Genomic DNA, 25,356 nt, shown 5'->3' with positions numbered 1-25,356 from the left:
AAAGAAAGCAGACTCACTGCCAGTTGCAGTGTCTTATATTGATTTGCAGACTATAAGTACTTAAATAAATATAAAAACGTGTAAATGTTGGAGCTTTTAATTCAGAAAACCCACAGTGTTCACTTCAACTTGTGTTTGATGGGCAGACCTGCCACATCCAATATGGCGGACGCGCTAACGTACTGCGGCAACGGCCCAACGCATTTTGACCTACGTACTGTGACGTATTCACCGTCATCACGTCAAGTCTGCGAGAGTTTCGTTTCTCCAGAAAGTAAATCGCTGCATATTGCTCTTTGTCGCATCAGAAGAAATGGCTCCCGGTCAGTATCGCTGTTCCTTTGACGACGTTGCCACTTTTACTGGCGTGTTCTTCTCATAAAACTGTAATAATGATTGCAACCTTAGCAAATGTGTTGGTTAAACCAGTTATTAGCTGTAAATGTTGATTTCAGTTGTCCATGTTGTGTTTCAGTGTCAGCTGTCGCTATCGGAGCAGGGGTGGGAGCAGGTAAGTAACTTTGTCAAGGATTGTGACGCATTTTCATCTATAAAATGCAAACGTTAAAGTTTCCTCTGCCGTGTTCTCGTCCATGTGCAGTAGTTGCCCTGGTCGGGGCTCCTGTTGCTCTGGGGGTCGCAGGGTTTACTTCAGCTGGAGTAGCAGCAGGCTCCGTGGCTGCTAAAATGATGTCTGCTGCTGCAGTAGCTAACGGAGGAGGGGTGGCAGCAGGCAGTGCTGTGGCTGTTTTGCAGTCAGCAGGTAAACATCATACAGGATAGATGTTTTTATGGTGGGTTTGAAAAATGATCATTAATCAAATGGTCATTACTTGAGCAATGATTAAAAGGAAGTCATGTGTGGAGTGTGATGCAATGTGTTGTATCTTCTTTCTAAGATTAGCCAGTCACATCCTGTCCTCATTGTACTATTGAATTATAATTAACTATAATTTTAAGAAGTTGCAGGATTGCAAATTGCAACCTCGAGCCTCGACCTCAGTATATGGGACAGACACACTACGAGGTGTGCTACCAGGGAACCCTTCAGCTACAGGACTTCCTTAATCATAAATGGGAAAAAAGGTCCCACCATGTCCTAATTTAGTCGGCTGCTTTTTCTTATCGTCAAACCTCCATCAGATTATTGTTCCAAAATCTGAAGAACAAAACAATCATTTTAATCAGTAGGGAAAGGGCTTCATTTACTGTTTATTTTTGTATTTCTAAACAAACTAAATAAAACAGACTTTGTCTATATTTGGCGGACCCTGCCACCTTTCTAGCTTCAAACAGTGTTCTGGCGACCTTATTTTCCTCTGAGAACAGCTTGTTTATTCAGTTATGGAAAAAATAAATATTACCTCATCAATATTGTAGATATTACATTACAAAACTAAATGGTGCCCCTTTTTAAACAAGTAAAGCTTGTCACAGTAGAGATTTAAAAAAAAAAAAAAAAAAGCTAATGTGGGTAATTTGTTCAGTATTCAGCAAAAATAGTGTTTAGGTACAATTTAGTGATACTGTGATTGTAGTGTTACTGTTTCATTTGGTCTTTCTGTCTTGCCATCAAAGATCTCTCTGCTTCTCTTTAGTTCCATACCTTGACATAAACCCTGTGTAATGTTGCTGTAGGTGCAGCTGGCCTGTCAGGAGCTGCCACTGCAGCTGTGACCGGCGCTGGAGCAGCAGTGGGATATCTGGCCAGCTTCTTCCGCTGACAATGTGAAGTAACAACATGACTTTATGATATTATCTTGCTAAATGAAGGAGGCAAATGCAAGTTATGAGATATTGTATCCAACCCCTTCCACTCTGCTCACTATCTGTTTCAGCTTTTGCCCTCTGGGAGGCGCTATGGGTCCTTTCCCACCAAAACAACCTGGTCTAAAATCAGACTCTTTCCTGATGCAACATTCTGCCTTTTAGCTTCCAATCCTTGCACCTTGCATCATGATACATAAATGTATTTTGTATTTAAATGTTTTCTGCAATAAATCTGTAAAACCTGACAGATACTGGTTCAGTGTGTTGTCTATTCCCCATAATGTACCCTAGAAATGAGTAGAGTGAAACGTAGCTTGCACACAATCACTTGATCCATTTTCATATAATTAAATTGACCAGATCCTTCAACACTATAAATCAAGCTCTTCAATGTCTAACATAAATCTTTATATCATTTATTTTTTTATTTATATATATATTTGTGTATATATATATATATATACATATACATATACATATATATATGTGTGTGTGTGTGTGTGGATCAAAAAAGGTACCTATTTCTGATTCTAATTTCATAGTAAGCCCTGACAGGAAATGATTAATTGAATAAACAAAAACTCAGTCCCACCCTTCTTTTGTCGCCTTTTTTTCAGTGAAATTAAAATGATCAAATTGCATCAACACCTGTAATGTTTTCTTAAAGGTGCACTATATAGTTTTAGAAAATAAATTCAGAAAAGTAGCACTTACAATGTTAGTAAATTTATAATACAAACTCAGAAATATTTATTCAATACACAGCATTCCCAGAATTGAATAAACAAGCTGTCCTCAGAGGGGAATAAGGTCCTCAGTGAGCTGTCTAAAGCTAGAATATGTAGAATGGTTCTGCAAATACAAAGTAAAACAATATAAAACTGTGTTGTCCTCAAGAGTGAAGATTTTTTACGTTTCTTACCTAAAACTACATAATGCACCTTTAACGGCTTGTTCATACGATGTAACTTTTAATTCCATCATGTGTGCACAAAGAGAAAAGATATTTACTAATAGCATGGAACTCAGCATGCGGAGAGACTGCAGAGTCTGTTAACTCATGGCCCAGTCCTTCACAGTTTACCTGTCCTACTAATCAGCACTCTGATGAGTACAGTAAATACTGTGATAGTAACCTTGGTAATACAGAGAAAAACTGCAGTGACTGTGCACTTAGTGACTACGACATTATGATTATTTAAAGGGTGCGGGGCCCCTTTCGTTCAGATAAAAACATTGTTTAGTTTAATTTCTCAATAAATGAAAGTTAATCATCAGCCGGCTATATAAAGCCTGGCCCAGCTCACAGCTGATCAGAACAGACAACAACATGAAGCCTGGTGAGTAACGCTGGTCTTGTGATGATACTGATACATTTCTGTGGAAGTACTTATACTTTACTAATAAATGAACCAGATGAGCAGTAAATGTTGATTTAGATTTTGATCTTGTGTTTCAGGGACAGTTGCCCTCATTGCAGGAGGGGCAGGTAAGTCTTTGTTAAGTCTTAATGGATCAGCTGTGTTTGCTGGTAACACTTCATATCACAGGTCCAGAAATGTCATGGCATGTAGGTGTCACAGTGTTGTCCGGTGTTCGGTTTCCCTCCTGTGCTCCTCTTCAGCCTGACTTTACCTCCACACCTTCTCTTTTCCTGCTGTTCTTTTGTTTCCTCCATTTCTTAAACTCACCGGCGTTTCTCCGCCACACTCCACCTGCACCTCATCCCCTCGTTAGTGTAGTTTGTATTTAAGTCCAGTCTTTAGTTCAATCTTTGTCTGTTGTGTCTCCTCAATCCTGCTGTTCTGTTTAGTTTGCCTGTTCTTCATTTGTGTTGTATAAAAGAAATTAAGGAATGTAACTTTTAAAATGGGAAGTTAGTCACTTGATTCTGATTATTAAGTTGTATTTGTCATAATTAGCAGTTTATGGTGGATAACTATATAAAGATTTTACATTTAGGAGAAATGTTTCAAAGCTGGACTGATCTGCTGAAGTGAATGTAAATAGTTAAGAAATGTACTTCAATTTACTGACTTTCAGAAGTTGGAAATTAAGCTGCAACAACTTACTTCAGTTTAGTGACCTGCTGAGGGGAAGTTAAGCAGAAACCAGTTGGAAGTCTCTTGGAAATGCATTAAAGAAATTACCTGCTATTAACTTCTTAAACAAAAATAGGAGATTATTACATATACAATATTACTGAGGTGATGATACAAACTCAGAAATATTTCTTTTTTCCATAACTGAACAAACTGAACAAAAGACAATAAGGTCTCCAGAACACTGTTTGAAGCTAGAAAGGTGGCAGGGTCCGCCAAATACAAAGTAAAACAGTATGAAATTGTGTTGTCCTTTTTAACATCAGTTTGTTTATTCAGTCAAGGAAATGAAGACAATTTGTTTATTTAGGCATTTTAAAAAAAATCAATTAATGATGATCTTTCTCTGCTGATTATAATTTCTTCCCCAAAATGAAGTAGTGCACTTTTTTTTATGTAAAAAAAAACATTTCTATGTTAAACTTAGATCATACATGATCAATTTTAAAGTGACCCAACAAATTAGCACACTTTGATTTAGAAAAGTTTCCTCTGATTCTGTTCTTTTCCATGTGCAGTAGTTGCCGTGGTCGGGGCTCCTTTGGCTCTGGGCGCTGCAGGTTTCACCTCAGCTGGAATAGCAGCAGGCTCCATCGCTGCTAAAATGATGTCGGCTGCAGCGATTGCTAACGGAGGAGGAGTGGCAGCTGGAAGTGCTGTGGCTGTCTTGCAGTCAGCAGGTAAAAGCCGTTTCATCTACTTGTCATAACAGATTTGTAGCTTTTGGTTACAGTCCATTGTTTAGGTAGACTATGATGACACCACTGCGTATAATAGTGCCACTCATTCATTTAACAATAATAATCTTTATTGTCCATAATGTGGAAATTTGCCTTCGTCTTCACAGGTTTGTCAGACGCGCATAACAAATCACAATACATGCAGCTATAAAATGACAGGACATGCACACTACAGACAACAATAATGGACATTGTTCCAGTGTCCTAGTTTTTAGCCTAGTTATTTTTTTTTTTATTTCTCAGCTTTTCTGTAGCTTCATACCTTGATATTAAACCAGTGTAATCTTGCTGTAGGTGCAGCTGGTCTGTCGGCAACTGCCACTACAGCTGTGGCTGGCACTGGAGGAGCATTGGGGTGGCTGACTAGTCTCTTTGTGGGAAAAGCAAAAGCAAAAGCTGATGAAGATGACCCACCTAAAGATGACCCACCTGATGATGACACAGCTGCTGAGCCTATGTTGACGGTGTCAGATCTTGTCCTTAAATAGCAGTTCTATAGTGTAGAAATACTGTCACAAGTCAAAGTCATACGCATACATTTTTATTCAAGTAAAAGTACAAAAGTATTGGGCTCAAAATGTACTGTAAAGTACCTAAAGTAAAAGTACTAACTATGCACAATGGAGGGCTGGTTGCACTCATCTGAATCTGGTCGGTGACAGAGGATGTCGTTAACTTTACAGATTGTAAAATCTGAGGCCAGTCATTTTTTTGCCAAATTAAGGAGGAAATTGAAAATAATGTCAGTTCACATACTAACCAGCAACTTTGTCATGTCAGACAGCTGAAATGTTTGTATGCAATAAACTTTTAGAACCGCTTAAAGATGCTGGCTCACTGTGTCATGTGTAAATAGTCGGGAGATCATCAGCTGAGGGGTCAAATCTATGAGCAACTGCTCACAACAAGGATTATCTTGCGTAAGTGGGTCATGACTTCTGGAAAGAGTTTTTCAAATGTATTTTATTTTTTATTTTTTTACGCTTTGAGCACCCAAGCCAAGTGTGATGTAGTTCCATTATATTTGAGAGAAGGCAGACATCTGTATAACCCATACCTCCCAAACTCCCCAATTTCCACCAAAACAATCTAGATGGACAAATAGCATTGCAGGTATGAGGACAATATCTATTTTTGATTTTGGGGTGAACTCTCCCTTTTAAGAGACTTCATGACAGCAAAAAGCAACCAAAACAAATAAAAAGACAAAAGGGGATAAATAAAAAAGCTGAACAAATGATTTTTCTCATGCTAATCTTAATTTGCCCCTTACCTGCAGTTTCACTGAACAATGTGAGTCTACTACCTGGCAGCAAGGTGGTCCCAAAACAGTGTATTGTCTAACTTGCAAAGTATTCAGGAAGATAGAACTATAACAAAACCTGACCTGGATTTCAACCTGTAAATATCGACCAATTTGATAGAGTGTAGCTTTCAAGAAGAGTGAAGGGGAACAAACAGAAATCCACAAGACTGTAAAATGTAACTTGACTTAGAAAACTGTCACTGGCATGGATGAACTTCTTATATGAATTAAAAATCTAATTTTTAAAATATTTTTTCAGTAAATAAATACAATAAATCTGTAAAAGCTGTGACAGTTCAGTGTGTCATCTGCACATATTTTTCTTCCATTCCTCATCATGTCCACTAGATGGCCTGAATGAGTAAATTAAATTGTTCACAAGCTCATTAACATTTTTTAAGTGCAGCAGCTTGATGTGGAATAATCAATGATGAATAAAATAATAAACTGGAAAGGGCCTCAGTTATACAAATACTTAAAGTACAGTGTACAGGAGTGTAGTCGTAGACAGGAGCTACTGACTCTCGGTCCCTGTCGTCTCTCAGTATCACCAACGGAGTCTGGAATTTCTCCAAGGCTCATCTCATCTGTACCTCCAGACACCCAGAGTCTGCCATTGTGACGGACATTGAAGCCCTCTCAGACTAACGATTGATGTCAGTGTACAAATCAAACATTCCTTCATTACATTTCTCCCACTCAGCATTCATTAATCTTTCGGGCCACATGAACAACAGCCTCTGCATCCACTGGATCTGGAGCTTCCTGTGAAGGAGACAGGCCCTTTGACCCTCAGCAGTGATGTCCCTATAAAATGATATTTTACCCATCCCTTCCTGCTCACTTTTTGTGTCAGCTTTTGCCCTCTGGGAGGCACTACAGCTTGTTGTCCAACAACATGGTTTAAGATGCCTTCCTGCTGCAACAAGGACTAAATTCTACTTCCGAGACGTCTAATCTTTGCACCTTGCATTGTGATACATTCAGCTCATCATTGTCTCAGACTGTTGTGATTACTATTTACTGTGTGATATTTATGTGTGCCTATAAGTAGCGCTGCTGCCAATGTATACTGAGGTTTTTTCCATGTTGTACAGAATTCTTCTCACTCAGGTGCCCATTTAAGTGAATATCATACAAAAATCCATCCAATAGTTGCTGAGATGATTCATGTAAAATGTCTTAAAAGTTAAAAAGCCAAAGTCCGTGCCAGCGGGAGCTCCTCTCTCCCACAGATAGTGCCTGAAAGGCCTCATCAGTAGCCCCACCTTTAAATTCATGACTTCTTGACATCACACTACGTCACCATGTCACACATGCTTAATTTCTGCCTATGTTTCTGTCCTGTTTTTCCAGTTATAGTTATGACAAACCACCTCAGAAATGTTAATGACTAAAGTTTATTTTGAAAGGGAGCTAAGTACTCAGTGACGCCCTCTTTTGATTAGATCTTAAACTGCTTCATTTCTGAGGAAGTGATACCTAACTCTCAGTATATAAACTCAGCCCAGTGCAAGGCTCATCACAAAGAAGAACAACATGGGGCTATGTGAGTAACACTGTTCCTTCTCTTTCTCTATGAATGTAGTAACCATAGCAAATTGTCTTTAACTAAACCAAATGAGCTGTAATGTTTTCATCTTGTGTTTCAGTGACAGCTGCGTTAATCGGAGCAGGAGCAAGTAAGTGTTTGGAAAGCCTTCATGGATCATCTGTGTTGTTTCCAGTTGTTTTTAACACACTTTAAAGTAGAAAATCCATTTACATACTGAAGTTATATCAAGCATGATCCATTTTGAAGTGGTGTAACAGTTTCCTCTGCTATGCTTTTGACAATGTGCAGCAGGTGCCGTGGTCGGGGCTCCTTTTGTTCTGGCCGGCATAGGATTCACCTCAGCTGGAATAGCAGCAGGCTCCTATGCTGCCAGCATGATGTCAGCTGCAGCAGTGGCTAATGGAGGAGCAGTGGCAGCAGGAAGTACAGTGGCTGTTTTGCAGGCAGCAGGTAAAATTCATTCCTTGATGTATTAAATGACTTTTTTAAGCTTTGTGTCTGAATGCTGAGATGATCATTGCTGTAGCTCCATACCTTGATATAAAGCCTGTGCAATGTTTCTGTAGGTGCAGCTGGACTGTCAGGAGCTGTCAGTGCAGTTGTGGGCGGCACTGGAGCAGCAGCAGGAGGGCTGATTGCACTCCTCATCTGATCTGGTCTAAGGACAGAGGATGTCGTTCACTTTACAGATTGTAAAGCCCACTGAGGCAATGCGATTGGGATTTTGGGCTATTTAAGTAAAATTGATTTGTTTTGATTTGAAAATCATTTTTTGCTAAATTAAGGAGGAAATTGAAAATAATGTCTGAAATGTTTTTATGCAATAAACTTTTAAAGCCTCTGAAAGATGCTGGCTCACTGTGTCATGTTTAAATAGTCAGTAGATCATCAGCTGAGGAGTCATAACTATGAGCAACTGTTCACAATGAGGTCTGTGGATTATCTTGTGTAAGCAGGTCATGATTTCTGGAAAGAGTTTCTCAAATGTATTTTTTTGACGCTTTGAGCACCCAAGCCAAGTGTGATGCAGTTCCATTATATTTGAGAGAAGGCATTCTGTTTTTTTTGTAATGTTTCTGGACTGCGTATGTAGTCTGCTACAAAGTTTCACACAGGGATAGTTTTATAGATTGATTGTGTTGTAATTAAACATCTTTCACATTCACTTTCACGTCACATGTACTTTTTCTATTGAATTGAATGACTTTTTCCTCTTCACAACAACTGGTCTTTTATCCATATCTGGTCTCAACTACACGTTTGTTCTGTGGTGTTAAAGAGCTAATAGGGTCAGAGCTAATCTCCCTGTAGTTAATGTATTGTCTGTGTTCACACACCGTAAAAAACAATCCCTATGTTAAAATGAGTCATTAATGCTTCCAAAATAAGGTTGGGTGTTGGTTAGACAATCTATTTATAACAGCAGCCAGGTTTATGACATTTAAACACAGTCTCTAATTTCCTGTATAACCTGATTATGTTCTGGCTAGAAAACAAAAGATAGTCAACTAAAAAGAAGCAACTGCAACTGCTGAATCTGTCACTTCAAATGTGCTAAACTGCTGATATTTGTTGAGATCAAGTAACCTATTCAGTTTATCAGCTTATCCATAACCATTTCTGGACTTTAAAATCTCATAAGGAAGTTGCAACCCACAATGCCAATTCCAAAGAAGTCGGGACATTTACACGTACATAGAAACGAATTAGACAATTTGCTCATCCTTTCTGCTTCTTGGTTTCTTTCTGTTAAAAAGCTGATTTTCCTCACCACTGTCACCAAGTGCTTGCTCACGGGGATTGTTGGGTCTCTGTAAAGTAATCTGTAGGGTCTAGACCTGCTCTAATTAAAAAGTGTCATGAAATAACTGTCACTGGCATTTTTTCAGAGTATAATATATTTATTATATAATTGGATTGTAATTATTGGTGTATAGATGTGGTTTATCAAATAAATGAAATAGAGTAAAAAAGTACCATATTTGGTTGGAAGGGTTGTGAAGTAGATGTATAAAGTATAGCAAAACGTGGAAATACTTAAGTAAAGAACTAACATCTCAAAATTGTACTTAAGTGCAGTACTTGAATTAGTCTCCACCACTGAGTCTTAGCCTCTTAGTGATGGTTAAACATACTTCAGGGTATCAGTTGTCACTTGATGTGTTCATGTCAGCCTTTTTAAATATTTTGTAATGTTTAACCTGGCTATAAGACAAATTTTCCCCTGGGACAACTAGGTTGAAGGAAGAAGATGAATGAACAATATTTCTACCTGTGCCCAGTGTAGGAGTTTATTCCAAATAATATCAGTTTGCTTACTAAACAGCACTTTCATCATGTCAGATGGCTGAAATGTTTTTCGCAGTAAATCTGTAAAAGCTGTGACAGTTCAGTGTGTCATCTGCACATATTTTTTTTCCCATTCCTCATCATGTCCACTAGATGGCTTGAATGAGTAAATTAAATTGTTCACAAGCTCATTAACATTTTTTAAGTGCAGCAGCTTGATGTGGAATAATCAGTGATGAATAAAATAATCAACTGGAAAGGGCCTCAGTTGTCCTTTTCTTTCTTGACAAAATCAGCTTAATACACAAATATGTCGACAGAATATCTTTGCATAGCTTGCACAAGTGGGCACAGTCCATATACCAAATACTTAAAGTACAGTGTACAGGAGTGTAGTCGTAGACAGGAGCTACAGACTCTCGGTCCCTGTCGTCTCTCAGTATCACCAACAGAGTCTGGAATTTCTCCAAGGCTCATCTCATCTATGCCTCCAGACACCCAGAGTCTGCCATTGTGACGGACATTGAAGCACTCTCAGACCAAAGATTGATGTCAGTGTACAAATCAAACATTCCTTCATTACATTTCTTCCACTCAGCATTCATTAGTCTTTCGGGCCACATGAACAACAGCCGCTGCATCCACTCGATGCGGAGCTTCCTGTTAAGGAGACAGTGGGTTAAGGCCCTTTGACCCTCAGCATTGGTGCCCCTCACAGCTGTATCTTATCCCAATACCTTTTTTTCATCTCAACAAAGCAGTAAATATTTGCTTTTGGCCCTTTGTCCAACATTAAGTTTCAGTTCAGGCCTTCCATGAGGAAAGGTTTGGGCACCCCATTCAGCTCATCATTGTCTCAGACTGTTGTGATTACTATTTACTGTGTGATATTTATGTGTGCCTATAAGTAGCGCTGCTGCCAATGTATACTGAGGTTTTTTCCATGTTGTACAGAATTCTTCTCACTCAGGTGCCCATTTAAGTGAATATCATACAAAAATCCATCCAATAGTTGCTGAGATGATTCATGTAAAATTTCTTAAAAGTTAAAAAGCCAAAGTCCGTGCCAGCGGGAGCTCCTTTCTCCCACAGAAAGTGCCTGAAAGGCCTCATCAGTAGCCCCACCTTTAAATTCATGACTTCTTGACATCACACTACATCACCATGTCACACGTGCTTAATTTATGCCTATGTTTCTGTCCTGTTTTTCCAGTTATAGTTATGACAAACCACCTCAGAAATGTTAGTGACTAAAGTTTATTTTGAAAGGGAGCTAAGTAGACGCACTTTTGATTAGATCTGAACTGCTTCATTTCTGAGGAAGTGATACCTAACTCAGTATATAAACTCAGCCCAGTGCAAGGCTCATCACAAAGAAGAACAACATGGGGCTTTGTGAGTAACACTGTTCCTTCTCTTTCTCTATAAATGTAGTAACCATAGTGTAGCAGAAGAGCCTTATTATATTCTGCTCTAGTTTACATGGTCCTGTCTATTTTTGCTCTCAATTCCTCGGTGATCGACAGCCAATCGTTGTATGCAGGCATACTATAAAGGCAGGTAGTTGTCCTCTTTGCTCTCCCTCTGTCGCCATAGCATACGTCATCTCTGGTGCGCCCGCTGCTGTAGCAGGTATGAGAGCAGTCTTTGTTGTTTGTGCTTTTTATTTATCTGTTTTGTTAGTGTGGCGTTAAAACTAGTCACATATGATTTTGTAGATGCCTGTGGACCTTCTTCCCTTCCTCAGCCATGGCGCTCTCACCGATTGCAGCTGGTATGTCCATCTATACGTGCGCTGTGACATTTAGCGTGTAGTAGCTAAATGGCTGTTGTCATTATAGGTATTCGCTCAGTGGCGGAATAGCACCGTTACTTTGCTCACGTGACTTTTGCTTGATGACGGATTGCTTATCTAGTCCCTAGATATTTTAGTTTGGGCCATTTTAGTATAGTGTGTTGTCAGTGGGGCTTAACTCCATTTTGTTTTGTTTAATTACCAACTGGCTTGCTGCCTTTAACCCCATTTAATATTGTTTTGTGTAGTTGAGTCTGTTTATTTCCTTTATCTTATTTCGTTTGTTTTCTTATTTACCCATACCTGGCTGCTTAGCCCCACCATTAACCTGGTTTTGTGTTGTTTATTTTGTCTGCATCTTATTTATTTCATTATTCTTGCAGCATTTAGTCAGTGTAATACAGTGTATTTGTGTGAATGATGTCCCACTAATTTGTATTTTGTTCCCAGAATAACACAAAACCACATTTTGTGCCTGTTATTCTGTTTTAAAACAAAAACAGAATAACGTGAAAATTAAGTTTTTGATTTTTATTGTTTTGATATTCTGAAAATTCGGGGAATGCTGGGAGATTGACACTTCGATTTATTAGGTTAGGCTACCCTATTATATCCAATATAATCATGATCTAGTCTGTCCTGAGCCTACAAAATAAAGTTTGAGAAATGTCTGCATGGTGTAGGCTACTCCTGCTTACAGTGCAGCTGACAGATGTGCAGCCATATATATTTTCCTCATCGCTACCTGAGCCACCATCTGATCCTTCCTCCCTCACGTCCTGAGGAGTCTCCTGGACATATTCTGTATTCTGTGATTTCCCTCTTTTCATTTCTATCCGTTCAGTTTGTGCTGGAGTCTCCTTTCTTTCTCTCTTTCTCTCGCTCGCTCGCACGCACGCACGCACGCGATCGCGCCCGATTCACATACCGGTAGGCCTATACAGGTAAAAATAAATGTGATAGTATGAAAACATTAGCCTACATATTGTTGTAAATATTTTTCTCTGACAATAGATTAATAATTATAGTAATAGGTTACAATAACAAATGCTTTTATTTTGAAATAGAAATGTGTTGCGTTATCTTCCGTTAGTGTGGCAGACGTTGAGTTCTTCTGGTTGCTAGGTAACGAATCGGACCTTCCCTCCTCGTCTTGTTTATTTCGCCTCTGTTGTTTTCCTCCTTGTAACTGTTCAGTATTACGTGTTTTAATCAGTAAATATGATCGGCATGAATGAGAAGCTGTGGTGATCGCCGTTTTTTTAGAAGCTCCAATATGTTTTACAACACAGACTATTTTGGAAAAGTCATGGACTGAGAGACCTGTAGGTTTAATGTCAACAAAGTTATTTACAAAAGAAAAACCCAAACTGTCCCTCCCACGAATTCCTGGCTGCAGACCTCCACTGTGAGGACAGGAAATGCACGGGATACATTTCAAAATAAAATCGCGAATGCACTTCCGGTTGAATCGTTTTCATCACAAATGCATTAATTAGTAAACAACATGACGTAGAAATCTATTAATTCCTTGTCTATAGTACATATCGTTATATCGTATTTATATAGTAAACTTTTTTGTTTGTCGTTTTTGGTCTGTGTTTTCCTTTTATGTTTTATGTTGCGCATGAGCCCCAACGTGGGCATTTTGATTTATTCTGTCCAAATCTAGGACAAAAAGCCAGACTAAACAATCCCCCCCCCCCCACCCCCCCGGAGTGTTTAGTTTCGTTTCTCAATAAATGAAACCTAACTATCAGCTGGCTATATAAAGCCCAGCCCTGCCCGGCCCAGCTCACAGCTGATCAGAACAGAAAATAGAATGAAGTCTGGTGAGTAACACTGGTCTTGTGATGATACTGATACATTTCTGTGAAAGTACTTATACTTGTGTTTTTCATATTAAATCAGTGATATAGTATCCATAGCAACTGGCTGAATGAACCAGATGAGATGTAAATGTTGATTTAGATTTTGATCTTGTGTTTCAGAGACAGTCAAGAAAGTTGGCTTAATTGCAGGAGGTGCAAGTAAGTATTTGTTAAGTCTTAATGGATCAACTGTGTTTGCTGGTAACACTTAATATAACAGGTCCAGAAATGTCCTGGCATTCAGTTCAATTTAAAATACTTAGTTTAGGAGCTGAACGTCCTTGGGAATGGCATGTAGGTGTCACAGTGTTGTCCAGTGTTCTGGTTCCCTCCTGTGCTCCTCTCCAGTTTGACTTTACCTCCACACCTTCTCTGTTCCTGCTGTTTGTTTAAGCATTATTACACGAGAGGGTGTGTCAGTGATGCGGTCAGGAACGAGGCGCTTGTCGTGACAATAACGACGGTAAAGCACACCCTCTCGTGTAATAATGCGATTATACAACAACCACCAATAAAAATAAAATATATTAGAAAAATGTATCCATAATGTGGAACAATACGCTCTCAAAGTATAAGTGTTTTGCTAGTGTTTGTCCCCGTTTCAATGAAAATACATGACGTCTGGCGTTAACTAGTCCCTGTCAGCTGCAGCCAACTTCAGCTTATGCTTTCAAGACATCGCAATTTCCCAAAACTGAATAAATACCGCACATAGCAACACACAACTGCTTTGCTAGCTCAATCATGTTGTAACTAAGATATCCCCTGGAAAAAAATTTTTTTTCATGGACTGATATAGTTATTACGTCTGCCGACTTTACAGTCATTTTAAGCTAGTAACGTTACGGTAGCAGGTGCCGCGTCAATGACTCAGCAGCACAGCTGATCTTTATCTACAATGATTGACAGTTATACTGCTTTCATTAATCAGCAATTTGATAGTTTATATGATCCATTTTTAGGCGACATTTACTACATCGTCTCTTACATCTAAATATTTATTACTTCTGCTTATTCTGCATAGGCTACAATAGCTTTATTAATCTTACTGTTCTTCTACTGTACTGCTATACCACAAGGTGAAAATATTAGCCTGAAGACACGAGGCCAGTTGACATTCTTCTTAACTGCATTTTAGATATAAAATCATGGATGGCAGAGAATTTCCTGCAGCTCAACCGGGACAAAACAGAAGTTTTAATCATTGGTCCTGAAGCCAAGAGAGAGAAACTTTTACCCAAACTACAAGACTTTAAACCTCACAATGTGTCATGAAAGACAATGTTTGTTTTTAAGTGTCTTAACGGTCTTGGGCCTTCTTATCTATCTGATTTGTTTTTACATTACCAACCCTCGCGGACCCTGAGGTCCTCCGGCTCCAACTTTTTAGTCATCCCAAGTGTTCGGACAAAAACCCGCGGTGAGGCATCCTTTTATTACTACGGCCCACGTCTGTGGAATGGCCTGCCGGAGAGCCTCAGGGCCGCAGAGACTGTTGATGTTTTTAAAAGCACGCTCAAGACACACCTTTTTAACTTGGCTTTTAATTGATTTCTTCTTATCCTTCTTCTAAACTCCTTTTTATTAGTAATTTCTGGCATTTTACTCAGATTTTAGGTTGTTTGTTTTATTTATTTATTTATTTTTTAAGGACCTTTTAGAATGCAGTTTTAAGAATGGTATTCTTAGCTTTTTTCTTTTAGTCTCTTTCTTATTATTCCTTTATAGATCAAAATTAACAGCAAAATGATCCATTTTGTGTCAGGTCAATACAGCCGTTTTAGCTCCATCGTTAGCTAGCTGTGTTTCTTGCTAGCTGCTCCTGTGTAGTTTAAAATACAGGCGGAGTGATATTTTCAGTGATGAGGCACTTTTTCATTTGAGCACGGCTAGCTGTGCTGTGATGCTCATTTGAGCACAGTCTATAATGTCTGATTGACCAATCAGATTGCTCGGTCGGATCTACGTGTTGTGCAGTCTTTAGTTCAATCTTTGTCTGTTGTGTCTCCTCAATCCTGCTGTTCTGTTAAGTTTGCCTGTTCTTCATTTGTGTTGTATAAAAGAAATGAAGGAATGAAACTTTTAAAAATGGGAAGTTAGCCACTTGATTCTGATTATTAAGCCATTGTCGTAATAAGCAATTTATGGTGTATAACTATATAAAGATTTGACATTTAGGAGAAATGTTTCAAAGCTGGACTGATCTGCTGAAGTGATAGAAACTGGTGAGAATGTACTTCGATTTACTGACTTTCAGAAGTTGGAACTACAGTAAAGTGGTTGGAAATTCAGCTGCAAAAATTTACTTCAGTTTAGTGGCCTGCTGAGGGGAAGTTAAGCAGAAACCAGTTGGAAGTGTCTTGGAAAAACATTAAAGAAATTACCTGCTATTAACTTTTTATGCAAAAGTATGAGATTATTATTATTGTTGTTGTTATTATTATTATTTTATTTTTTTGTTGTTGTTGTTGTCTTTTTTGTGGTAATTTCAAATGTCACTTATTAGTTACCACCTACTTACCATGAAACTTGTGAACCTTTTTTAAAATGAAGTGTTACCTGTTTACTTTTTCAGCTGATTTTAACACACTTTAAAGGGGCACTATCTAGTTTTGGAGAAGAAATTCAAACTCAGAGTTTTAATATTTACGATATTACTGAGGTGATGATACAAACTCAGAAATATTTCTTTTTCCATAACTGAACAAACTGAACGAAAGACAATAAGGTCTCCAGAACACTGTTTGAAGCTAGAAAGGTGGCAGGGTCCGCCAAATACAAAGTAAAACAGTATGAAATTGTGTTGTCCTTTTTAACATCAGTTTGTTTATTCAGTCAAGGAAATGAAGACAATTTGTTTATTTAGGCATTTAAAAAAAATCAATTAATGATGATCTTTCTCTGTTGATTATAATTTCTTCCCCAAAATGAAGTAGTGCACCTTTTTTTTTTTTGTAAATGTAAAAAAAACATTTCTATGTTAAACTTAGATCATACATGATCAATTTTAAAGTGACCCAACAAATTAGCACACTTTGATTTAGAAAAGTTTTCTCTGATTCTGTTCTTTTCCATGTGCAGTAGTTGCCGTGGTCGGGGCTCCTTTGGCTCTGGGCGCTGCAGGTTTCACCTCAGCTGGGATAGCAGCAGGCTCCATCGCTGCTAATATGATGTCGGCTGCTGCGATTGCTAACGGAGGAGGAGTGGCAGCTGGAAGTGTTGTGGCTGTCTTGCAGTCAGCAGGTAAAAGCTGTTTCTTCTACTTGTCATAACAGATTTGTAGCTTTTGGTTACAGTCCATTGTTTAGGTAGACTATGATGACACCACTGAGTATAATAGTGCCACTCATTCATTTAACAATAATAATCTTTATGATCCATAATGTGGAAATTTGCCTTCGTCTTCACAGATTTGTCAGACGCGCAGAACAAATCACAATACATGCAGCTATAAAATGACAGGACATGCACACTACAGACAACAATAATGGACATTGTTCCAGTGTCCTAGTTTTTAGCCTAGTTTTTTATTTCTTTATTTCTCAGCTTTTCTGTAGCTTCATACCTTGATATTAAACCAGTGTAATCTTGCTGTAGGTGCAGCTGGTCTGTCGGCAACTGCCACTACAGCTGTGGCTGGCACTGGAGGAGCATTGGGGTGGCTGACTAGTCTCTTTTTGGGAAAAGCAAAAGCAAAAGCTGATGATGATGACCCAGCTGATGATGACTCACCTGATGATGACCCACCTGCTGAGCCTATGTTGACGGTGTCAGATGTTGTCCTTAAATAGCAGTTCTATAGTGTAGGAATACTGTCACAAGTCAAAGTCATACGCATACATTTTTACTCAAGTAAAAGTACAAAAGTATTGGGCTCAAAATGTACTGTAAAGTACCTAAAGTAAAAGTACTAACTATGCACAATGGAGGGCTGGTTGCACTCATCTGAATCTGGTCAGTGACAGAGGATGTCGTTCACTTTACAGATTGTAAAATCTGAGGCCAGTCATTTTTTTGCCAAATTAAGGAGGAAATTGAAAATAATGTCAGTTCACATACTAACCAGCAACTTTGTCATGTCAGACAGCTGAAATGTTTGTATGCAATAAACTTTTAGAACCGCTTAAAGATGCTGGCTCACTGTGTCATGTGTAAATAGTTGGGAGATCATCAACTGAGGGGTCAAAACTATGAGCAACTGTTCACAACGAGGTCTGTGGATTATCTTGTGTAAGCAGGTCAGGTTTTTTGGTAATGTTTCTGGACTGCGTATGTAGTCTGCTACAAAGTTTCACACAGGGATAGTTTTATAGATTGATTGTATTGTAATTAAACATCTTTCACATTCACTTTCACATCACACGTACTTTTTCTATTTAATTGAATGACTTTTTCCTCTTCACAACAACTGGTCTTTTATCCATATCTGGTCTCAACTACACATGTTTGTTCTGTGGTGTTAAAGAGCTAATAGGGTCAGAGCTAATCTCCCTGTAGTTAATGTATTGTCTGTCTTCACACACCGTAAAAAACAATCCCTATGTTAAAATGAGTCATTAATGCTTCCAAAATAAGGTTGGGTGTTGGTTAGACATCTATTTATAACAGCAGCCAGGTTTATGACATTTAAACACAGTCTCTAATTTCCTGTATAACCTGATTGTGTTCTGGCTAGAAAACAAAAGATAGTCAACTAAAAAGAAGCAACTGCAACTGCTGAATCTGTCACTTCAAATGTGCTAAACTGCTGATATTTGTTGAGATCAAGTAACCTATTCAGTTTATCAGCTTATCCATAACCATTTCTGGACTTCAAAATCTCATAAGGAAGTTGTAACCCACAATGCATTTACACATACATAGAATTAAATTAGACAATTTGCTCATCCTTTCTGCTTCTTGGTTTCTTTCTGTTAAAAAGCTGATTTTCCTCACCACTGTCACCAAGTGCTTGCTCACGGGGATTGTTGGGTCTCTAAAGTAACGTGAAGGGACTAGACCCACTCTAATTAAAAAGTGTCATGAAATAACTGTTGTTGTGAATTGGTATCTTATACATTAAATTGACTTGACTCGCAAAACCAACACAATGAGCTGAAAGATGCTAAAACACACTTTTTCTGTATATTCGTCACTATAAACGACCCCTTTGAGATCATTTGTCTATGTGACATATCAGAGCATCTTTAACGTCAACATCTGTCCAGAGGGAGACCACATACTGATGTTGGGAAAAATTGGGATGGAGAACTTCAAAATGGTGTCATTAGATATGGCTTAATTAAAATCTGGAGTCACAGTTGCAGATATCATTCAGTTTTTACCTTTTTTACTAATCATCTGTTTTAGGTGGTATGCTTGAACATAACTAGTCATGAGTTGAACTCAAAGACTTTCTCGTACACACAAGCAACTTTTTTCCTCTTAAATTCAAATTTGATTCAACCCACATCTCCTTTTCAAAGATAATCCAACCACATCCACCTGACAGGTGACCTGTGTCACATAAAAGTGTTGATTAAACATCCTAATTATTGCACAGGCGTGCTTTGGGCTGGTCACAATGAAAGGCCAACGGGTCTTTACAAAGTACGAGGTCCACTGATTTATCAGTGTCTTTTAAAGTGTTTCTATCTTTTGCTTTCTATTCTGGTGTTCCAGTTATAGTCATGTCTTGAAATGTTAGTTGAGTTCATTGAGGTTCAACGGAGATAAGGACTCTGTGACACCCTCTTTCAATTTCTCAAGAAATGTTATCTAACCCTCACCTATAGGACATAAACCCAGTTCAAGGTGCAGCAGAAAAAGGAATGACGTGGGACTTTGTGAGTATCACTTTCTTAGACAATGCTAATGCATGTCTTTGAAAGCACCGATAGCCTACTTATGTTTTCTTTATTAAATGAACTAACAGTAACCGTAAAGCAAATGTCTTGGATTAAGCCAGATGAGCTGTAATGTTTTCTGTTTTCATGTGTCAGTGACAGCTGCGATGAATGAAGCAGGAGCAAGTTAGTAATACAGTCATCTTTACTTCAATCTTGAAACACAAAAACTTGATTGCATAACAGTCCACAGTGTTCATTTGGCCAAGATTAACCCAGATTCCACATCTGATCAAGCGTGTTATTCAATAGACACTTCACACTCAGAACAGTAGAACAACAGTACCAACAACGACACACCCAAATGATAAAATAAGGCAGACAGGCAACAACAAGGGAGACACCAAACTTTTATCACTTCAGGTACAAGTAGCAGAAGTGAAAATTGCACATGATGGATGTCAGTAAATGCTAAATAAGTTATAACTCATCTTTATAAGATATAAGAAATAAATATATCAATTTAAAGTAAAATGTTCCCTTCTTACCAATATACTTCATTTTAAACTACATTCATATACATTGATCAAACAACCACGTGTACAACATACATAAAGGCAAACCAACAACATGCAAGTCAGACAAATCCTGCTTCAAGTTTGCTGAGCAACCTGGCGTCTAAATAAATATTGTTTCAAAGTGTGAAGACTTTGTTTTATTTCTAATAAACAGGAGGTCTCCTGTGGTATATGGCATTTTAAACAGCACTGAGTACCACTTCCCTTGTCTCTGCGCAGTGATGTCCAGGCTACTTGGGTGCTGAAGACGTCTCTTTGTCCTTAATTCCTTTCTTGCTGACCGTCTGAGCTATCCCATAGGGCACGTGGCACGCTACCGTCCCTAATTCAGCTGCTCCCTCCACGTGAAACATGTGGTCATCAAAGAAGATGTGCGGCCTGATCTTCTCAAGCACGGGGCCTTTGGGTGCCCCTGCCAAAAAGAGAGCTTCGTTGATCTCCAGACCCCATGAGCGCAGAGTTTTTAGGGCTCTGGTACCAGAACTGGCTGCGGAGCGAGCCGTCACCAAGTAGGTCCGGATGGGGCAGTCCATGCGCTGGCCTTTGTTATAGAACTTCTTCTGCAGCTTTCCTAAAGCCTCAAGGAAACACTTCAATGGCCCCTGCAGAAAGAAGGACGAATACAGTGAGCCCACAGGCTGCATTTGTTAGCTTCTAGATTTATATGTGGCTCTATTTGTTCGAATTTTAGAATCTCAGTTCATAACAAACTTTCCTGTATATGCAGCTGCTTTATTATAACTTATAACTTGCAGTCATAGCATTAGCCATCATTCCTATTGGTCTAATGATTCCTGAGATGGGGAAATGAGGTGACATTTCAAGGAGAAGTCAGATGTTGCGAGAAATAAAAGCTCGGACAGGTTTAAAACAAACCACTAGATCAGTCAAATTAATTTGAAAGAAAAAAACAAATGGAAAAAATGAGTTTACAGACCAAATTTCTTGTTCATCTTTGACTTCCTGTACTTACACTTGTGCACAGTGTTTTCCTGCTTAATTAGGAATGTTTGCCAATATTTCAACATGTGCTCAAATTCAAATTCTTTTGATAATCTGGTTTATGAAAAGCCTGTCTGGTCATCTGACCGCTTCTTTGGATGGTGGCAAAGGAAAAGTGGAGGTCCGTGTGAGACCAAGTTGACTCTGAGCGGCGCCCTCTAGGAATGGATGCATTGGAAATATGTGGGCAATAAAGGTTTGCTCGAAACGGATGTATCTATTTTCGTACGTGAAGGGAGCATAAATAAACTCTTAACCCTAGCTAGGTTAACAAGGTGGATGTCATTTTGATTAAAAAGGGGGATGGCATGGACTGATGGATATCACCATGTTTCCCCAATCCTTAGTGACAGAAATGATGGTCACAGGTAAGACAATAGACCCAAGTTGTAATAAACCAGAAAAATCCCTTCATTGAATGTACCAAATGTACTACATGCCCAATAGCAGTGAGATTAAAAAATTGTCACTGTATATGTATACTGTACATGGTCCAGAGGCATGTTCTCATGCGCCTTCTCGTGCTCAAACAACTTGATCCCGTCCGTGGGCCTTGAAAATGCGCTCAGACTCATCAGAGAAGAGGACAGTGTCACCATCGAAGGCAACACGCAGCTGAGTCTCCGACACTTCCGTCATCTTCTCTGGGGTGAACATGGTGGCTGCTGCTATGCCTGAATGGATTGTTGAAAAATCAGCTGTGTATCAATACATGTTACATATGCAGCAGAGACGCCAACTTTTGCTTCATTACGCTGGTGTTACAGCTTCACAGTAATATGTAGCTTCTGTCTTTTAGCACTGACCTTCCTCCAGTGCTTCTCGAACCTTGATGGGATCAGCAGACAGGTAAAGGTTAGTGTGGTAAGCCTTCAAGTAGCCAATGGGGCTGTTTCCCCCTGTCATGCAGAAGCGCTCGATGAACAACTCTGTAGAGAGGAGGACGAAAAAGTTGAGTGAGCAGCTGATGTGCATAAAACTGAAAATGTACAAGGAAAAAAAGGTAAAACACAAACAAAAGGATCGTCAGGAGGACTGCAATATTTGGGGAAGCACAATTTTGATGATAAGAAAAAAGAATCAGGGGTAATCGGGGGGCATAACTAACATTCATAGCTGATCACTGTCAACATCAAATACTGGTTGTTGGTGGTTTTAGGAGGCAGAGCATGGAAAAGGAAAGGAATGACCTTGAGATCTTGTCTCAGGCAATGCAGATTTTTCTGCTTGGCTTGACTACATTAGCAGGCACTGGGTGTGGGTCTGCCAAACCCCTCCAAGGAGCCAGAACCACAGATCCTCAATTCCCACCACTTATCCCCAAGGGTCGTATTGTGGTGAGTGGACCATGAACAAGATCCTGCCATAACCACTGTCAGTCCCAGTTCATCCTCAGGGATAGAGAGCAACACATTCAACTGAGTGGGAGTCCATCAACACTACCCAACAAATTAGCACACTTTGATTTAGAAAAGTTTCCTCTGATTCTGTTCTTATCCATGTGCAGTAGTTGCCGTGGTCGGGGCTCCTTTGGCTCTGGGCGCTGCAGGTTTCACCTCAGCTGGAATAGCAGCAGGCTCCATCGCTGCTAAAATGATGTCGGCTGCTGCGATTGCTAACGGAGGAGGAGTGGCAGCTGGAAGTGCTGTGGCTGTCTTGCAGTCAGCAGATAAAAGCCGTTTCATCTTCTTGTCATAACAGATTTGTAGCTTTTGGTTACAATCCATTGTTAAGTATGACTATGATGGAACCACTGCGTATAATAGTGCCACTCATTCATTTAACAATAATAATCTTTATTATCCATAATGTGGAAATTTGCCTTCGTCTTCACAGGTTTGTCAGACACGCAGAACAAATCACAATACATGCAGCTATAAAATGACAGGACATGCACACTACAGACAACAATAATGGACATTGTAGTGTCCTTGTTTTTAGCCTAGTTATTTATTTATTTATTTCTCAGCTTTTCTGTAGCTTCATACCTTGATATTAAACCAGTGTAATCTTGCTGTAGGTGCAGCTGGTCTGTCGGCAACTGCCACTACAGCTGTGGCTGGCACTGGAGGAGCATTGGGGTGGCTGACTAGTCTCTTTGTGGGAAAAGCAAAAGCAAAAGCAAAAGCTGATGATCATGACCCAGCTGATGATGACCCACCTGATGATGACACAGCTGCTGAGCCTAAGTTGATGGTGTCAGATGTTGTCCTTAAATAGCAGTTCTATAGTGTAGAAATACTGTCACAAGTCAAAGTCATACGCATACATTTTTACTCAAGTAAAAGTACAAAAGTATTGGGCTCAAAATGTACTGTAAAGTACCTAAAGTAAAAGTACTAACTATGCACAATGGAGGGCTGGTTGCACTCATCTGAATCTGGTCGGTGACAGAGGATGTCGTTCACTTTACAGATTGTAAAATCTGAGGCCAGTCATTTTTTTTTGCCAAATTAAGGATGAAATTGAAAATAATGTCAGTTCACATACTAACCAGCAACTTTGTCATGTCAGACAGCTGAAATGTTTGTATGCAATAAACTTTTAGAACTGCTTAAAGATGCTGGCTCACTGTGTCATGTGTAAATAGTTGGGAGATCATCAGCTGAGGGGTCAAAACTATGAGCAACTGCTCACAACAAGGATTATTTTGCGTAAGTGGGTCATGATTTCTGGAAAGAGTTTTTCAAATGTGTATTTATTTATTTTTTTACGCTTTGAGCACCCAAGCCAAGTGTGATGTAGTTCCATTTTATTTGAGAGAAGGCAGACATCTGTATAACCCATACCTCCCAAACTCCCCAATTTCCACCAAAACAATCTAGATGGACAAATAGTATTGCAGGTATGAGGACAAATATCTATTTTTTATTTTGGGGTGAACTCTCCCTTTAAGAGACTTCATGACAGCAAAAAGCAACCAAAACAAATAAAAAGACAAAAGGGGATAAATAAAAAAGCTGAACAAATGATTTTTCTCATGCTAATCTTAATTTGCCCCTTACCTGCAGTTTCACTGAACAATGTGAGTCTACTACCTGGCAGCAAGGTGGTCCCAAAACAGTGACGTTGTCTAACTTGCAAAGTATTCAGGAAGATAGAAATATAACAAAACCTGACCTGGATTTCAACCTGTAAATATCGACCAATTTGATAGAGTGTAGCTTTCAAGAAGAGTGAAGGGGAACAAACAGAAATCCACAAGACTGTAAAATGTAACTTGACTTAGAAAACTGTCACTGGCATGGATGAACTTCTTATATGAATTAAAAATCTAATTTTTAAAATATTTTTTCAGTAAATAAAAACAATAAATCTGTAAAAGCTGTGACAGTTCAGTGTGTCGTCTGCACATATTTTTCTTCCATTCCTCATCATGTCCACTAGATGGCCTGAATGAGTAAATTAAATTGTTCACAAGCTCATTAACATTTTTTAAGTGCAGCAGCTTGATGTGGAATAATCAATGATGAATAAAATAATAGACTGGAAAGGGCCTCAGTTATACAAATACTTAAAGTACAGTGTACAGGAGTGTAGTCGTAGACAGGAGCTACAGACTCTCGGTCCCTGTCGTCTCTCAGTATCACCAACGGAGTCTGGAATTTCTCCAAGGCTCATCTCATCTGTACCTCCAGACACCCAGAGTCTGCCATTGTGACGGATATTGAAGCCCTCTCAGACCAACGATTGATGTCAGTGTACAAATCAAACATTCCTTCATTACATTTCTCCCACTCAGCATTCATTAGTCTTTCGGTCCACATGAACAACAGCCGCTGCATCCACTGGATCTGGAGCTTCCTGTGAAGGAGACAGACCCTTGGACCCTCAGCAGTGATGTCCCTATAAAATGATATTTTACCCATCCCTTCCTGCTCACTTTTTGTGTCAGCTTTTGCCCTCTGGGAGGCACTACAGCTTGTTGTCCAACAAATCAACATGGTTTAAGATGCCTTCCTGCTGCAACAAGGACTAAATTCTACTTCCGAGACGTCTAATCTTTGCACCTTGCATTGTGATACATTCAGCTCATCATTGTCTCAGACTGTTGTGATTACTATTTACTGTGTGATATTTATGTGTGCCTATAAGTAGCGCTGCTGCCAATGTATACTGAGGTTTTTTCCATGTTGTACAGAATTCTTCTCACTCAGGTGCCCATTTAAGTGAATATCATACAAAAATCCATCCAATAGTTGCTGAGATGATTCATGTAAAATGTCTTAAAAGTTAAAAAGCCAAAGTCCGTGCCAGCGGGAGCTCCTCTCTCCCACAGAAAGTGCCTGAAAGGCCTCATCAGTAGCCCCACCTTTAAATTCATGACTTCTTGACATCACACTACATCACCATGTCACACGTGCTTAATTTCTGCCTATGTTTCTGTCCTGTTTTTCCAGTTATAGTTATGACAAACCACCCAAGAAATGTTAATGACTAAAGTTTATTTTGAAAGGGAGCTAAGTACTCAGTGACGCCCTCTTTTGATTAGATCTTAAACTGCTTCATTTCTGAGGAAGTGA

General features: G+C 39.1%; 4 protein-coding genes across 7 annotated transcripts; 3 read left to right on the top strand and 1 right to left on the bottom strand.

Moving 5' to 3' along the window:
- Positions 1–258: 258 nt before the first annotated feature.
- Positions 259–2,015, top strand: LOC141011150 (interferon alpha-inducible protein 27-like protein 2A). Of its 3 annotated transcripts, none has more exons than XM_073484392.1 (5): positions 259–323; positions 476–511; positions 602–763; positions 1,639–1,728; positions 1,839–2,015. In XM_073484392.1, exons 1-4 carry the CDS (start codon positions 314–316, stop codon positions 1,722–1,724), a joined length of 294 nt encoding a protein of 97 aa, XP_073340493.1. In that variant the 5' UTR covers positions 259–313; the 3' UTR covers positions 1,725–1,728; positions 1,839–2,015. The 3 variants fall into 3 exon arrangements, 2 of the variants coding, with proteins under 2 accessions (XP_073340493.1, XP_073340492.1); XM_073484391.1 differs by having other exon boundaries at positions 1,639–1,733; XR_012180218.1 differs by having other exon boundaries at positions 312–386; positions 1,639–1,733.
- A 5,388-nt stretch (positions 2,016–7,403) lies between these two features.
- LOC141010126 (interferon alpha-inducible protein 27-like protein 2A) lies at positions 7,404–8,319 on the top strand. Its single transcript, XM_073482958.1, has 4 exons — positions 7,404–7,467; positions 7,571–7,600; positions 7,762–7,923; positions 8,040–8,319. Exons 1-4 carry the CDS (start codon positions 7,458–7,460, stop codon positions 8,123–8,125), a joined length of 288 nt encoding a protein of 95 aa, XP_073339059.1. The 5' UTR covers positions 7,404–7,457; the 3' UTR covers positions 8,126–8,319.
- A 2,813-nt stretch (positions 8,320–11,132) lies between these two features.
- Positions 11,133–17,556, top strand: LOC141010367 (uncharacterized). Of its 2 annotated transcripts, XM_073483289.1 has the most exons (6): positions 11,133–11,157; positions 11,289–11,394; positions 11,481–11,536; positions 13,549–13,587; positions 16,510–16,671; positions 17,026–17,556. In XM_073483289.1, exons 3-6 carry the CDS (start codon positions 11,512–11,514, stop codon positions 17,217–17,219), a joined length of 420 nt encoding a protein of 139 aa, XP_073339390.1. In that variant the 5' UTR covers positions 11,133–11,157; positions 11,289–11,394; positions 11,481–11,511; the 3' UTR covers positions 17,220–17,556. The 2 variants fall into 2 exon arrangements, with proteins under 2 accessions (XP_073339390.1, XP_073339391.1); XM_073483290.1 differs by lacking the exons at positions 11,133–11,157; positions 11,289–11,394; positions 11,481–11,536 and adding an exon at positions 11,873–13,389.
- Positions 17,557–20,061: 2,505 nt separating this feature from the next.
- On the bottom strand, positions 20,062–24,702 carry LOC141010715 (cytosolic 5'-nucleotidase 1A-like). The gene is given in 5 exon segments (XM_073483803.1): positions 20,062–20,433; positions 21,322–21,369; positions 21,371–21,507; positions 21,640–21,762; positions 24,699–24,702. Coding segments are annotated over 5 exon segments (684 nt in total).
- Positions 24,703–25,356: the final 654 nt, after the last annotated feature.

Source organism: Pagrus major, chromosome 16 (assembly GCF_040436345.1).
Source record: "Pagrus major chromosome 16, Pma_NU_1.0".
Classification (NCBI taxonomy): Eukaryota; Metazoa; Chordata; class Actinopteri; order Spariformes; family Sparidae; genus Pagrus; species Pagrus major.
This window is presented reverse-complemented; position numbering and strand designations above follow the sequence as displayed.